Source organism: Mustelus asterias, chromosome 8 (assembly GCF_964213995.1).
Source record: "Mustelus asterias chromosome 8, sMusAst1.hap1.1, whole genome shotgun sequence".
Classification (NCBI taxonomy): domain Eukaryota; kingdom Metazoa; phylum Chordata; class Chondrichthyes; order Carcharhiniformes; family Triakidae; genus Mustelus; species Mustelus asterias.
In genome coordinates this window covers 80,779,687-80,796,297 of record NC_135808.1, presented here as the reverse complement: position 1 = coordinate 80,796,297, position 16,611 = coordinate 80,779,687, and the positions used below count along the sequence as shown (strand labels likewise).

The 16,611-nt window shown below is 39.2% G+C and overlaps 1 protein-coding gene across 6 annotated transcripts in view; it reads right to left on the bottom strand.

Annotated features, from left to right (window-relative positions):
• smg7 (SMG7 nonsense mediated mRNA decay factor) overlaps positions 1-16,611 on the bottom strand; it is a 129,662-nt gene that overhangs the window by 53,079 nt on the left and 59,972 nt on the right. For all 6 annotated transcript variants that reach the window (XM_078218329.1, XM_078218334.1, XM_078218330.1 and 3 more), the window contains exons 6-9: positions 15,580-15,651; positions 5,431-5,581; positions 3,847-3,982; positions 800-962 (exon numbers count right to left, since the gene is read on the bottom strand). In XM_078218329.1, coding sequence (XP_078074455.1) covers positions 800-962; positions 3,847-3,982; positions 5,431-5,581; positions 15,580-15,651 — 522 coding nt within the window. The remainder of the gene's footprint in view (positions 1-799; positions 963-3,846; positions 3,983-5,430; positions 5,582-15,579; positions 15,652-16,611) is intronic.

The following is a 16,611-nucleotide window of genomic DNA, read 5'->3' as shown; positions in this document are numbered from 1 at the left end:
GGCACTGTAGTTAAGAGTGTCAAAGCTAACTTTGATTTAGCATTCTGACAACAGATTGCATTGAAGTTGTGTGTTTACTTCTCACATGGGGGAAAAAAACAGATTTATAGGTTTAAGTAGGATCTAATAGCATGATGAATTACACCAAACACTAAAGTTCTGGATTCAATGGTTTGGGAGGTATTGCCCAACTACTTACTTTCCTCAAAAGAAAATTAACTGTTTGAATCAAATTACTAATTTGAAAATTATTTTGCAGTGTTGAAAGTTGATGGGGTAAAGGATGCAGAAATGTACACAGAAATACGGCATGAAAAACATCACCTAGCAACGTCACCTAAAGTAGTGTAGAATTATGACAAAGCCAGCAAGCATTAAATGCTAACTTCGAGAAATGCGTTTGCACTCAGTGTGCTTTTGTCTGCAGTTAATGAGATTTGGCAGTAATTTCGATCGCCAATCTATGATAAAGAGACACCAACTTGCCTGACCTTATAAAGTGTCTTCAAAATTGCAGATTTTCAAGACAAGTTAATTGATTTCTGAGTAGCTGCTTTCATCACAAACCAACTGCTTTCACTGCCAAAGATTCATTTTCCAAAAATGTAATTACTTTATAGTGCCCCAATTGGCACCTAATACGATCTAGAAAATGTTTTAAATTCTATTTCAGACTTTGATGGAATTAATCGGGTTGTAAAAACATTTCATACTTCTGATCATCTCACCATGTGTAACATGTTCCAAACATGACTATTTTACTAAAACAGCAATTCTTTTTAAAGAAAGCACAACTTACTGAAGAGACCAAGGAGCTGTGTCCAACATAGCAGTTCTTCTTGACTATAATTATGGTCATCGGATTCAGTACTGAAATCACGGAGATGGTGCAATTCAAACAGGTTAATGACTGTGAGATGCACAAGTTGTTGAGAACTAAATGCCTTCTGAGGAAGAAGTCTCTGAAAACAATCAAATTTAAATCAGCGTTATGTTTTATTTTCTGGAGTTGCATCTCGCAGAGTGAAAGAATTGAAAATTACAAGGTGGAAAAATCTGTCAATAATTGGGAACCACTATCTTAGCATATACAGAACGCACCTTGTATGAATTGAATTACCTAGTAATGTGAATTAAGCAATAGAAAACCAGAGAAACATAGCAACTTAATGTTTCAAAAATTAATTACCATTAAAATATCTTTTCAAATGTTATTAAAAGTATGCTGTATTCTTTTCAACTGACAAAACTACATGAGACAAAGCTAGTTGTTGAATTTATATCTCAAAAACCTGGGTGTGTAGTAAAATGTATACATCTCAAATTGATTGTTTTTACATGACATAGTTAGAATCTCTACTTTAATTTAAAAATATTCCGGGGATGGGGGCATTCTTTTTGCTTCTAATCTTCAACAATACATTAAAACATAAATTGATGTTTTAAATAATCCAGTATACAAGAGTTCTGGATGACTTCTTAACAGCTTTCTGTTGGTAAAATGATGATTTCCATCAGGAATTCCGATTAGTAGAGAATTCAAGTTGGCAGAGTACAAAGAACAGTACAGCACAGGAACAGGCCCTTTGGCCCACCAAGCCTGTGCTGGTCACGTTGTCCTACCCAAATCAACTGTCCGAATCCCTCTATACACCCTGCCTGCTCATGTGCCTATCCAGATAAGTCTTAAATGTTGCTAACATATCTGCCTCAACCACCTCACTTGGCAGTGCATTCCAGGCCCCCACCACCCTCCGTGTAAAAAAAACTTCCCCTGTACAACTCTGCTGAACCTTTCCCCCCTTGCCTTGAACTTGTGCCCCCTTGTGATTGTCATTTCTGCTCTGGGAAAAAGCTTCCAGCTGTTCACCTCATCTATGCACCTCAGAATTTTATAAACTTCTATCAGGTCACCCCTCAGCCTCTGTCTTTCCAGGAAGAACAGTCCCAGTTTATTCAATCTCTCCTCATAGCTAATACCCTCCGTACCAGGCAACATCCCAGTAAACCTTTTCTGTACTCCCTCTAAAGTCACCACGTCCTTCTGGTAGTGTGGCGACCAGAATTGGACACAGTATTCCAAATGTGGCCTAACTAACGTTTTATATAACTAACATAATTTGCCAACATTTATATTCAATGAAGGCAAGCATATTCAATGAAGGCAAGCATGCCATATGCTTTCTTCAGCACCTTTTCCACCTCCGCTGCCATTTTTAATGATCTGTGGACCAGTATTCCCCTATCTCCCTGTGTCTATGCTACTGATGGTTCTGCCATTTTATTTTAAAGCTCCCACCTGAATTGGATCTACTAAAATGCATCACCTCACATTTGTCTGGATTAAATTCCATCTGCCATTTCTCTGCCCAATTTTCCACCCTATCTATATCTTGCTGTATTCTCTGACAATCATAGATAGAATCATAGAACTCTACAGTGCAGAAAGAGGCCATTCGGCCCATCGAGTCTGCACCGACCACAATCCCACCCAGGCCCTACCCCCATATCCCTACATATTTTATCCACTAATCTCTCTAACCTACGCATCTGGGGAAACTAAGGGGCAATTTTACATGGCCAATCAACCTAACCCGCACATCTTTGGACTGTGGGTGGAAACCGGAGCACCCGGAGGAAACCCACGCAGACACGAGGAGAATGTGCAAACTCCACACAGACAGTGACCCGAGCCGGGAATCGAACCCAGGTCCCTGGAGCTGTGAAGCAGCAGTGCTAACCACTGTGCTACCGTGCCGCCCTAACAATCTTCATCACAATCCATAACTCCAGCAATCTTAGAATCAATCCACAAACTTGCTAATCAGACCAGTTACATTTTCTTCCAAGTCATTTATATGTATGTATTACAAATAGCAGAGGTTCCAGCACTGATCCCTGCGGAACACCACTAGTTACAGACCTCCATTCAGAAAAACACTCTTCCATCGCTACCCTCTGTCTTCTATGGCCAAGCCAGTTCTGAATCCATCTAGCTTGATCCCGTGTCATTTAACCTTTTGTACCAACCTACCATGAGGGACCTTGTCAAATGCTTTACTAAAGTCCATGTAGAAAACATGTAGCCCTTCCCTCGTCAATCATTTTTGTCACTTCCTCAAAGAACTCAATCAAATTAGTGAGATATGACGTCCCTCGTACAAAACCATGCTGTCGCTAATAAGACCATTCAGTTCCAAATGTGAATAGGTCCTATCCCTAAGAATTTTCTCCAACAATTTTACTATCACTGACTTCAAGCTCACTGGCCTATAATTACCCAGGTTATCCTTGCTACCCTTCTTAAATAACGGGACAACATTGGCTATCCTCCAATCCTCTGGGACCTCATCTGTGGCCAACGAGGAAACAAAGATTTCTGTTAGAGGCTGAACAATTTCCCTTCTCGTCTCCCTCAGTAATCTGGGATGGATGCCATCTGGCCCTGGGGATTTGTCTACCTTAATGTTTTTTTAATACACCTAACACTTCCTCCCCTGTAATGGTGGCTTGCTCAAGAGGGTTTACATACCCCTCCGAGACACCATCAATCAACGTGTCCCTCTCCTTTGTGAATACCGATGCAAAGTATTGGATAACAAAGTTTACTTTACCGGCACTTAAATTGTTAGCGCTTCTCAACCACAAAGTTCTTCCCAAATTCAATTCAATTTTTATTCCCCTTAAATAATCTATCAAATTCAGTAAATTCCTCAATTTACTTCCACATTTCTGTTTTCAAAAGTGGCGACAATAAAGCAATGAAATTCATGAACAATCTACTTTCTATTGCAGTGGGAATTGAACATGAAACTAGTATCCATTGCTAATACACATCTTTCTTACCTTGAACTGATCTTCCAGCTTTTCTCTCAGATTACACAATTTCTCTAAACTTTTGGCCAAATATACATGACCGTGGAACTTAATAAAAGCTTTTATGAAATCAGAAACATTCCACTTGGTCTTCATATCATCACGGCTACAAAATAGCAAACCATAAAAAGCATTAATGTAATATGACTGAAAGATTACTTTCACCAAGTAAAACAAACAGCTAATTAAAGTATTACATTTCCAGGTGAAAATTCATATGCAACATAGTTATACTGGATGTCGTTCTGTACATTCATTATTTTTAATCCTCAAAAAGCCTTCAATTTAATTTTGATAAAGATTAGAAGAGTAAATTATCAGATATTTTAGAATAGTTGTGGACAGCAACTATCAAGATATAGATTGGAGGAACATGAGAGATGTTTATCTGGAGATCTATATAATGCATTCATAGTATACTTAACCAGATAAATTGGAAGGAAACTGTAAACCAGAAAAACAGTGGCATAACAGTTAGAAATAAGAGATTGGAATATTTCTAGTTTCCCGTACCAGTGAGAGAGGAAAAAAAGCAGAGATCTCAACTTAAAAGACTTCACCACAAGTTTGTGGCAAATAATACACTCATTACAATTAAAATGATAATCGCTTCAATATAAAAGTGCATGGTAGGAAGATATTAGAATTATGTAAAGGTATCTCCAAAGAGGAGCAACAAGGAAGAATGGCCTCTCTCTGTGCTAGATTGCTTACATATTTTATAATCACAGGAATTGTTTTTGTCAAAATTTAAAAGCAGATAAAAATATTCTAAGCACTAAGTGGTCAATAAACAAGCACAATGGAATTATTTTGCGATAAACAAATTGAAACAAAAAATTGCAATATCTTCATTAAAATGCAGAAAAGCCTAGAATGTGGATATATAGTTTGAATAATCTTTGTAACATTGGAGAAAAATAGGTATATTGTGGATTACTTATGTTTTACTAGGATTTCTGGTATGTCTCCTTAATTTACTGCAAGAATAATGAGACAACCAATCAATAGCAACTTCTGCTGAGCGCAGATGCTCAGTTACAACACAAAACAAGAGGTTGCCGAGAAGTCCACTGTCAATTCGAATGCCATCATGTTCCTATGCACTAAACTCACCACAGGAATCTAGGGCTTACTCATTTGAACCCCAATGCCATTGTTAATGGCATAATAAATCTCTAAATTGTAGCCAAACAACTTCACTGGTACGAAAATTCACTTTTATGGGTGGGTAGTCTTATTCTTTCAGATTTTAATTGTTATAGACTTTTTTTTTTAAATCACGCATTTTTTTCTTAATTTTTTTTCCTATTTGCTTTCTGTGCCTGATGTGATATTTGAATTTTCAAACTTTCCTGGTTCCGACAACGTTAAGATACAAAGTTGCTTGCCCTGTTCATGCCTTTTAAAGGGCTCTGCATTTTGATTTTTAAACTTCCAGTGTAAAACGTTATAGAAATTAAATGGGCTCAGACAGGTCTTGCAAATAGTGGGCAATTATCGGCATTCAGTAAATTGTACTCTATGTTGCTTTTGGTGCATTTCTTTGCTCACCTTTCCAGAGCTTTAGAAAGCGCTTTCTGTAGATTAGTAGAAGCAGCTGGGAAAGGAAATTTGACAGCAATACTTCTGCAATAGTAGAAAATGGTTGTAAGGTGATCGCCTTTAGAGGAAGCCAGAATGGCCAGCTGATTGTATGGTTGACCTGAAATAGAAAAAGTAACATGTAACAATTCAAAATATAGCATTTTGCTACAAAAGTTTGCACTTGGGCTATGACCCTTATTGCAACTCCCTATCAAATTCCCATTTCTAACGTCAGCTAAAATCTTCCAGTTGTAAGGACTCACTACAAGTTACGAAACTAGTCAGAAAATTTCAGAGGTGGCATTACTTTGCATATACATTTCTTTAGAATTATTCCATTAGACCTCATTGGTGCATTTAAACCATCTGTTTTCAGGTGTTGACTTTGGTAGTTAATTGAAGCTATTTTGACAACTTGTCAGTTGCAATACCTATACCTGAACTATTAGCCAGCTGTCTTCAAACATGTTAACTATTCTGCATTTTTAGCATTTCCTGTCTTTGCACTTGATTTTAAAAAACACCATATATTTAATACATTCTATCAACATAAGGCACACGGATCCTCTAAATAGAATGAATTTTCTGATATTCTATCCATATTCAGAAATCTGAGCACAAACGGGAGAATTTTGAGTGTGCATCATAATCAAAATGCATTTTGCTAAAGACTAGGACTCCAACTTGCTGGTTGTGATAGGTAAGAGACTGAAGCTCAATTAGGCACCTTGTGCGTAAGAAAATCGAGGTAGCTGCTGGAAATGCGGTTGCGAAGCATGCGTATGTGAAATCTGCTCAATTGAAAATATGGTGGGAGTTTTTGTATTATTGGATCTTTTAATGAAATGAGGAGGAATGGAGCTTTTATACTGAGCATTTTGACTATCTTGCGCAGGCAAACTAAAGAGCTGAGGTTATTATGGTGCCCACTTTCCTGAGCATCAATCTACCTCAAAAATATTCAATGATCCAGCCTCCACCAATCTGTAGGAAAGAGTTCCAGATTCATGACCTTAAGAAAATATTTCCCCTTCTCTGTCTGAAATGGAAAACCCCTTATAACACAAGTTGGCTGTAAAGCTGGCCTCCAGCACAAGTCTGTGCATGGGCACTGACTCATGCACGTGCAGAAAACCTATGACACTGCACCAGTGTATGGCTTTGGATTTATGCCCATTGCGCAGGAAGTAGGAGGCAGTACTAATTTATTGTATATTTTGAAAATTTGCACATTCTGTACCAGGATGATTAAAGCTCTACTTTGCCACATATGAATAGAAACCAGCCCAGTTCTCAAATGACCTCCTATTTCCTTCAAGTACCAAAGAAAAAAAACTCAACGCAAAAGAATATGTAGCACAATGAGAGCAGAGAAGTGCCATACAAACCTCAGAGCGTTTAACAATCTAATATTGCCAGAGCTTCATCAGTTTCTGGAATGATCACAAGCTTTGGACAACTACACAACCCTATGTCATCAACTTTATCTTATGTTTAACAAGAAAATTAGGTATTTGGAGTGTGCAAGGGAAAATAACCCTACATTCGGTCTTTGCTTTTTACTTGTCAGCTTCTTGCGATATGTAAGAGGGCAACTTGCTACTGCATTGCTGTAGGGAATCAGAGGAAAATTAGAATCGCATAAGGGAATTGTATGAACTTTTGAACCAAGATTAGATAACTTAAATTTGAATGGTTGCAAGTACAATAGATCCCTTCACTGAAACAGTGAAATCAGGAGGGTGGTGCATACAGACATCACCAGCAAATGGAACCAGTCACTTGTAATGACAACACGTTGGTAGGAAACGCAGCCTATTTTTAAACTCTAGTTCTAGTTTCTCCCACTGGGGAACACCCTTTTCGCATCCACCCTATCAATATGACGATCTCTCATTCTCCTGAACTCCAATGATACACATCCAACCTGTCCAACCTTTCCTCATAACACGCTCATCCCAGGAATCAGTCGAGGGAACATTGTGTTGCTTCTAACTCAATTGTATCCTGTCTTAAACAAAACCATCAAAACTGTGCACAGTTCAAGATATGGTTTCACCAACACCCTGTACAACTGTAACAAAACCTCCAAGACTTTTTTATTCCAACCCCCTTGCAATAAACACCAACATTCAATTTCCTTTCCTAATCACTTGCTGTACCTGCATGCTGACTAATAGCAACTCTTGAAAAAGGACACCCGATCCCACCAAGTTCTGATGATATGTTGCTTTTCTATTCTTCCTGCCAAAAGTATACAAGGTCACTTTTCGACATTAGACTCCATGTACCAAACTTTTACCCTTCAAAACCTTTGCCCCATAACCTCTCTGTATCCCTTTGCAAACTCCTTAGCCCCTCTCCACAACCAATTTTACTACCCACCTTTGTCATGAGCAACTATACATTTGGTCCTTTATCATTGACATAGATAGCCAAGGCCTCAGCATGGATATCCGTGGCCACATGTTACATTTTCCCAATTAGAAAATAATATATTTATGCCTATTCTCTGCTTCGTGTCCTCTAACCCTCTATCCATACTAATATGCTATCCCCTACATCATGGGCTCTTATTTTATGCTTTTTATGGTGATATTTTATGTGACACCTTGTCAAATGCCATGCACAGGATCTGTGTTACTTCCTCAACTAACTTTAATAAATTAGTGAAACACACTTTCCCTTTCACAAAACCAGGGTGACTCTATCTGATTGCATCAAGATCATCTGCTATAACACCCTTAATAATAGATTCCAGCATTTTCCCGATAACCAATGTTAAGCTAACTAGCTTGTAGTTTCCTGCTTCTGTCTTCCTCTCTTTAGTGAAGGAGTTACATTTGCTTTTTTACAATCTGATGGGATCTTTCTAGAATATAGCGAAATTTGGAAATTTATCAATGCATCTATCATCTCAGCAGCTACTTCTTTTAAGACCTTGGGATGAAGCCCATCAGGACCGAGGGATTTGTCAGCTTTCAGTTCTAATCATTTTCTCAGTTTATGTTTTATGTTTCTCCCATGCTTCAACTTTTGGTTCACAATAATTTCTGGGATGTTATGTCTGTTTTGTACAGTAAAGGCAGATGCAAAATGTCTGTTCAATTCATCCACCATTTCCTTATTTTTCATTATTAATTCCCCAAACTGTCTCGAGGGGACCAACTCTCACTTTGTTTAATCTTTTCCTTTTTTAAATACCTGTAGAATTTTTGTTTTCATATTTCTAGCTAGCTTTCTTTTAATTTCTCCCTCATTATTGTTTGAATCTTTAAAAAAATATATTCTTCCAATCTTGCAACCAGCCACTACTCTTCATGGAATGGTACACTTTCAATTTGATACATCGACTTCAGGAAGCGTATGGACATGCCCCTGTCTGAAGTGGAAATGGTTGAAAACTTCAGGTTTCTAGGTGTCCAGATCATCAACTTGGCCTGGTCCCTCCATGCCGATGCTATAGTTCAGAAAGCCCAGCAACACCTCTACTTTCTTAGGAGGCTAAGGAAATTCGGCATGTCCGTTACGGCTCTCACCAACTTTTACAGATGCACAATAGAAAGCATTCTTTCTGGTTGTATCACAGCTTGGTACGGCTCCTGCTTTGTCCAAGACCACAAGAAACTACAAAGGGTTGTGAATGAAGCCCTGTCCATCACGCAAACCAGCCTCCCATCCATTGACTCTGTCTACACTTCCCGTTGCCTCGGAAAAGCAGCCAACATAATTAAGGACCCCACACTTTTCCACCTTCTTCGTTGGGAAAGTGATACAAAAGCCAGAGGTCACATACTAATGACTGAAGAACAACTTCTTTCCTGCTGCCATCAGACCTTTGAACGGACCTACATTATATTAAGTTGATCTTTCTCTACGCCCTAGCCATGACTGCATCACTACATTCTGCACCCTCCCCTTTCCTTCTCTATATATAGTATGCTTTGTCTGTATAGTATGCAAGAAAGAATATTTTTCACTCTATACTAATACGTGACAATAATAATTGAAATTCTTAGATAACCATAAATGGTGGGCCCCTCTCCTAGAGTCTTTCTTGCTCACTGTAATGCATCTTTGCTGAGTATTGTGAAATGTCTGCCACTGCACCTCGACTGACTTATTCCTTAACCTAATTTCCCAGTTCTGTCTTCATATGCTCATAATTGCTCTTATTTAAGTTTAAAACAATAGACTTAGACCCATTCTTCTCTCAAACTGACTGTGAAACTTAATCATATGATGGTCACTGCTTCCCTCAGGGTATCTTTATTATGAGGCCATTGATTAATCCTGTCTCAGTGCAAATTGTGGAGATGCTGGCATTGGACTGGGGTAAACACAGTAAGAGTTTTAACAACACCAGGTTAAAGTCCAACAGGTTTATTTGGTAGCAAATGCCATTAGCTTTTGGAGCGCTGCTCCTTCGTCAGATGGAGTGGATATCTGCTCACAAACAAGGCACACAGACAAAATCAAGTTACAGAATACAGGACGGCCTAAACTGGGATCTTGGGTTCATGTCACACTTTCGGTAACCCCCACAGTTTGCCTCCTGGACTTGCAGAATCTCACTGGCTGTCCTGTCTGGAGACAATACACATTTCTTTAACCTGTGCCTAATGCTCCCTCCACTCACATTGTCTGTATCTTTAAGACTTGATTAGCTGTAAAGATTCGCATTCTAATCAGTATTCTGTAACTTGATTTTGTGTCTGTGTGTGCCTTGTTTGAGAGCAGACATCCACTCCATCTGACGAAGGAGCAGAGCTCCGAAAGCTAATGGCATTTGCTACCAAATAAACCTGTTGGACTTTAACCTGGTGTTGTTAAAACTCTTACTGTCATTGCAAATTACCAGATCTGAATCATGCAAACACATGGCGTCTCATGTTGAATACCTCAAAAATCATATTCAGTATATTCCACCTCCACAATGCCAGTGCCAAAAAAAACTGCATATCCACTTGGATGGCCAGAGATAAAAGATTAAAACCATCCATGTTGCATTCATCAGCTGCCTTCCATCTCAGTGCTCCACATGGAGCATCCTTCCTGAACAAGATCTCCAGCAGATATCCTTTGGATCAAGGAATGGGAAACAGAGGAAGTCACCAACAAGTTCTCTGTGACAAACCCCACCTTTCGAATGTAGGCTTTGGACTAACAAGAGCAGTGGGTTCAGGACAGACGAGAACCTCGATGCAGCTGAACTCAACCATTGGACCCTCAGTACAAGGCGCTTATGCACGTGTGGAAGCAAACAAACAATACAGCACATTACCAAGGAGTGGCTCCTCTTGGTAATCACCTCAAACTCACAGATAAGGAGGCTATTCCTCGACTTCGAAAATTTACATTCGCCAAATTAAAACAGATCTAGAATAGCCTGCTCTCTGATTGACTCTAGAACGTTCTGCTCTGAGAAACTGTCCTGAGAACACCATGGCAGAGGTAGTTTGGAAGAGGAGTTCAATCTGATTTGTACAATGTGTTGGTTAAATTCACACATGACAACTGGCGTATCTTTCTCACAAATCCCAATCATTTCTCCCTGAATATTGCATCTTACAATATAGTCACTGTTTGGGGGCCTATAAACTACTTCCATAAGTGACTTTCTACCATGACTATTTCTTGTCGCTACCCAAACTGATTCTACATCTTTACCTTCATCACCAAGATCATCTCTCTGTTGTACTATCATCCCAAATTATTGGAGTTACCCTTCCACATTTTCCTAGCTTCCTTATCTTCTGAAATGTCACATCCCAGTCATGTCTGAAATGGCTAACATATCATTTTTATTTCTATTTACGATGTCAATCCACCGTTTTGTTACAAATGCTATGTGCAGATACAGAGCCTTTAGCTCTGTCTTTTACTATTTTTGCAACCTCTAGCCTCATCTGCTGGCACATTCTAAGTTTGTACACTCTGTCCCTTTCTGCCATGCTCGGAGTATCATTTCTCTTATTGCTACCTCGCCTTGTCTTCTATGATTTATCATATCTTCCCTCACTTGATCCCATAATTTAGTTTACAACTCTCTACTGACCTAGTTTTATTCACAGAACACTGGTCCCAGCACATTTCAGGTGAAGACTGTTCCATTGGTACAGCTCCCACTTTCCCTAGTACTGATGCCTATCCTCTACAAATGGAAACCTATTGTTCCCACACCACTCTGAGCTACACATTTAACTCCTAATTTTGTTCACCCTATCGCAATTTGTTCACAGCTCAAGTAATAATTCAGAGATTACCACCTTTAAAGTTCGCTTTTTAAATTAGCCCCTTGCTGCTCGTACTCAAGCAGAACAGCATCTCCAAAAATTTATTTCTCATCATCCATGGTAAGGAAATGGAGAGAAGTCACCAAAACGTTTGATAATACTGGCTTCCTTTGATGATTTCTCTCTACTGTCTATACTGATAACATTGGACATTAATAATGCCTATCTCTGGAAAGCACACCAGTTTCATAAACTGAAGCTAACACTACAACTCAACACAAAAGATGCAATATTTATCAAGTTAGCCAATACTTCCAAGCAATATCAAGTGAAATGGAGTTTTGAAGGGATAACAGTTGTTAAGAAATAAAGATAGTTTTAAATAAGTTATCTTTTTATTATGGGCTTTAGGAATAAGTTATGGCTTTAAGTTTAAGCTTGAATGTTAAGGAAATCAGTTTCAGTTTTATTTTAAAATATGCCTACATTTTAATGAGGTTTTACGACGCTAAAGCAGACACAGAATATAAAAAGCTGGGTTGTTGCCTCACAACAAAGAGGCCACATGGGGAACAGAGAGCAGTTTGAGATTCATAGAATCATAGAAACCCTACAGCACAGAAAGAGGCCATTCAGCCCATCGAGTCTGCACCGACCACAATCCCACCCAGGCCCTACCCCCATATCCCTACATATTTACCCGCTAATCCCTCTAACCTAAGCATCTCAGGACACTAAGGGGCAATTTTAGCATAGCCAATCAACCTAACCCGCACATCTTTGGACTGTGGGAGGAAACCGGAGCACCCGGAGGAAACCCACGCAGACACGAGGAGAATGTGCAAACTCCACACAGACAGTGACCCAAGCCGGGAATCGAACCCAGGTCCCTGGAGCTGTGAAGCAGCAGTGCTAACCACTGTGCTACTGTGCCACCCATTCAGTTAGTGATTATGCTTTGAAGTCCAGGGAGCAGTTTAAATCTCTCTCCAGCAGGACATGAAGGGAGATTGCAGAGAGCAGTCTCCAAATTAAATAACAAAGGTCCCAAAACCTGGAAGAGGGACAGAAGAAAGTTTACGAAAATCTTCTTGTCAAAGCGAAAGAACAGGAATCTGGAAAAGGTTCGGTTAAAAGTGAGGAGCAGAGGCTCCAAGTTAAAACGGTAAGAAGTCTCACAACACCAGGTTAAAGTCCAACAGGTTTATTTGCTACCAAATAAACCTATTGGGACTTTAACCTGGTGTTGTGAGACGTCTTACCGTGTTCACCCCAGTCCAACGCTGGCATCTCCACATCCAAGTTAAAAGACAGAGCTGCAAGGTACAGACTTGGGATAAAGTTGGCTTACAAGGAGCTAGAGATTCAAGGAGACCCAAAAATTGGTTAACTCCTTACTACGCCTTGTGAAGCAGTGGTGTTCTGTTGGTCCCTCCCTTCTTTAAACAGGAGTGTTTCATTAGCCTTTTTCCAGTCCTTTGGGACTTTCCCTGACTCCAGTGATTCCTGAAAGATCACCACCAATGCCTCCACAATCTCCTCAGCTATCTCAGCATGAAAGGTAAAGCTTGAATGCACATGGTGCTCCAAGGCAGAACAACACTGGAAGGAGAGTTGAAACCCTGGAGATGGATCCTTGATGATGATATGAGAAAGCGCTGTTTGGGAGAAGATACCAAGATGTGTTCTTCGAGAGCAGAGATTGTAAACCCTCATATGAAAGGCAGTTCCATTGAGTCCAGTGTGACAAGCATCTGGGGGAATTGGATGGCATCTGCCACATGGTTTCAGAGAGTGGGGTGTCGGACCACAGTTTACCCATTGACTTACATGGACTCTGCACTTTGTGAACATTGTACAAGATATTTTTATTATTTGCATGAATCTTTATATATCTACATACGTATCATTGGGGTGAAGGAGTAGGGTATTACAGTAAATCTTTTCTTGTTTAATAAATACTTGCAGATTCTTGTGACTCTGTTCAGGAGCCACCCTCCACAAATCTAAACAAAAAATTAAAGTTAGGATCTATCAAGCCAAGGTCCAACCTGGGATCAGACTTGTCCAGTAATATCAGCTGGGATTGTAAAACAGTATTGTAATGGACGTCATGCGCTCATGTTGATTAAGCAAAATTAGTGTGAAACCTAGTGGTGAGACTCAAAGCCAAAATATTTTAGTTAGCTTCTATTACTCCTTTTCATCCTGAGCCCAAGAAAGTGCCTTGCTCTGGGATGCTGTTTTGCAGATAGTGTCAGTATCTTTCACTTATGCATGGCACACAACTGACAAACAAGAAAAATCCTTCTGGTAGCTCAATCCTTGTCAGCAAATAACATATGATGCATTCAACTACCCACCGATAAGCTTAGTTCCCATACTATCCTCAAAATAAAGGGGGGTCAGTTTAGGACAGAGTTGAGGAGGAACTTCTTCTCAGAGGGTGGTGAATCTCTGGAATTCTCTGCCCACTGAAGTGGTGGAGGCTACCTCGTTGAATATGTTTAAATCACGGATAGATGGATTCCTGATCGGTAAGGGAATTAGGGGTTATAGGGATCAGGCGGGTAAGTGGAACTGATCCGCTTCAGATCAGCCATGATCTTATTGAATGGCGGGGCAGGCTCGAGGGGCTAGATGGCCTACTCCTGCTCCTATTTCTTATGTTCTTAAAACAGTTGTCTTGTTGGCTCTGTCCCTACTAAAACTTCGAAAAAGTGATACGTTCTATATCAACCAAAGTTGCATGGATTTATTATGAAATCTAGTTTCTGCAAAAAAATTTGGATGCTACCTCCTGAAAGGAGGTTTTGATCAGCAAGTGGATAAAGAAAACAGCCAGAACTTCAGGTCAAGAGTTGCTGCTTTTATAGACACACTGGGTAAAGTAAATTCAAAGTGAAACACTTTAAATTGGTGGTAAATACATGCTGCATCAAGTTGATGATGTTTTCCTGCAGCTTTCTAAACCCAAAGTCAGTCGCCTGAGTTGTCATGGGCTGAATGAGTAACAAATTCACAATCAAAAAACGTATGTCTTTGTAATTCAAAATATAAACCTGCAGACATAACATAACACCCAAAAATGACAGAATAAAGCAAATAGCTTAATTATAGCGTCGCTGGAACACTAACTGTTCCATTATGTCATGTGGTTTGAGAATATTTAGTTTCAACATTTCCAAATACATTTTCAAAGGAAACTGTTCAGTAATATGAATTCAAATGCACAAAATACGAAAAAATATTTTGTGGAAATGGCATCATGTGGAAAGTAAAAACACTGGATTCCATAACAATCTTCAGGTTACAGAGGTTTTGACTATTAAAAGCAATGTGAAAACATATTTTCAAACCACTTAGTGAAGCCACTCAATATTAATAATAAAACTATATGATGCATCAGTCTTTAGGACATTCCATTTAAACATGTTTTATTACATTTTTCTAACAGAAATGAATTATTTATTCTCAAGATAAAGGCAAAATACTGCAGATGCTGGAATCTGAAACAAAAACAGAAAATGCTAGAAAATCTCAGTCATCCAGACTCAAAACATTGGCTCCATTCTCTCTCCACAGATGCTGTCAGACCTGCTGAGATTTTCCAGCATTTTCTGGGTTATTTATTCTCAATGTTTTTATATCTTCCTGGTAAATGTGTTTGATTTTTAAGCTTGAATATCACTTTTATGGTATTTGAACTAGTTCAAAATCATAAGCAGTGTATTTCACCCTATTACGACTGCTGATGACTACAAATTAAAATGGAAAGTAAACACAGCATCACACCATAGACACGTACAACTAATAATGTCAATACTTTTTCAGAACATATATGAGTTACTGATCAATAGATAAAAAATATAGATCTTACCATTTGAAGGAACAAGTTGAGCTGCATGCCTGTAGTAGGACTCAGCCTGGCTAGTTTGATTTCTGTATCGAGCTGCAGGCCAAAGCACAGATACATTAGAGACAGACATCTTTAAAAATCTCACGTGTTAAAAAAGTGTTGCCCCATAATAACAGCTCACCTATTTTTTTTTCACACTACATAATGAGCGAACAGTCAAGAATGTATTCACTATCAGAAGTGTGATTGTTTTATACATATGCACCAACAGATCTACTGCAGAAGTGCTCAATGTAAATAAGAGGATATGCTTCTCTATTATGGCAAAAGAATTAGTTTGCTAGTTGAGTAAAACAGATCACAGAATCAGAAATTAGTATTTACACCTGATCAGTCTTGGAGTTAATTTTATTAGCCTATGATCTACTCCTAACATAATAATGATGGGTCATTTGCAGCTATATGTTAATGATTGTCCCTATTTGGTTCTGTCTGCAACCACAAAAAGGGTAGGATAGAACCTATGTGAATGAATAGAATTGAAGATGTGACTAGGGCGGTTGATGGAGGAGAACCGGTGGATGCGGTGTTTTTGGATTTCCAAAAGGCGTTTGATAAGGTGCCCCATAAAAGGCTACTGAAGAAGATTAGGGCACACGGAGTTGGGGGTAGTGTGTTAAAGTGGATTGGGGACTGGCTATCCGACAGGAAGCAAAGAGTCGGAATAAATGGGTGTTTTTCCGGTTGGAGGAAGGTAACTAGTGGCGTGCCGCAGGGATCGGTACTCGGGCCGCAACTATTTACCATTTATATAGATGATCTGGAGGAGGGGACGGAGTGTAGGGTAACGAAGTTTGCAGACGACACAAAGATAAGTGGAAAAGTGAATCGTGTGGAGGACGGAGAAGATCTGCAGAGAGATTTGGACAGGCTGAGTGAGTGGGCGAGGATATGGCAAATGGAGTATAACGTTGAGAAATGCGAGGTTATACACTTTGGAGGAAATAATAACAAATGGGATTACTATCTCAATGGAAACAAATTAAAACATGC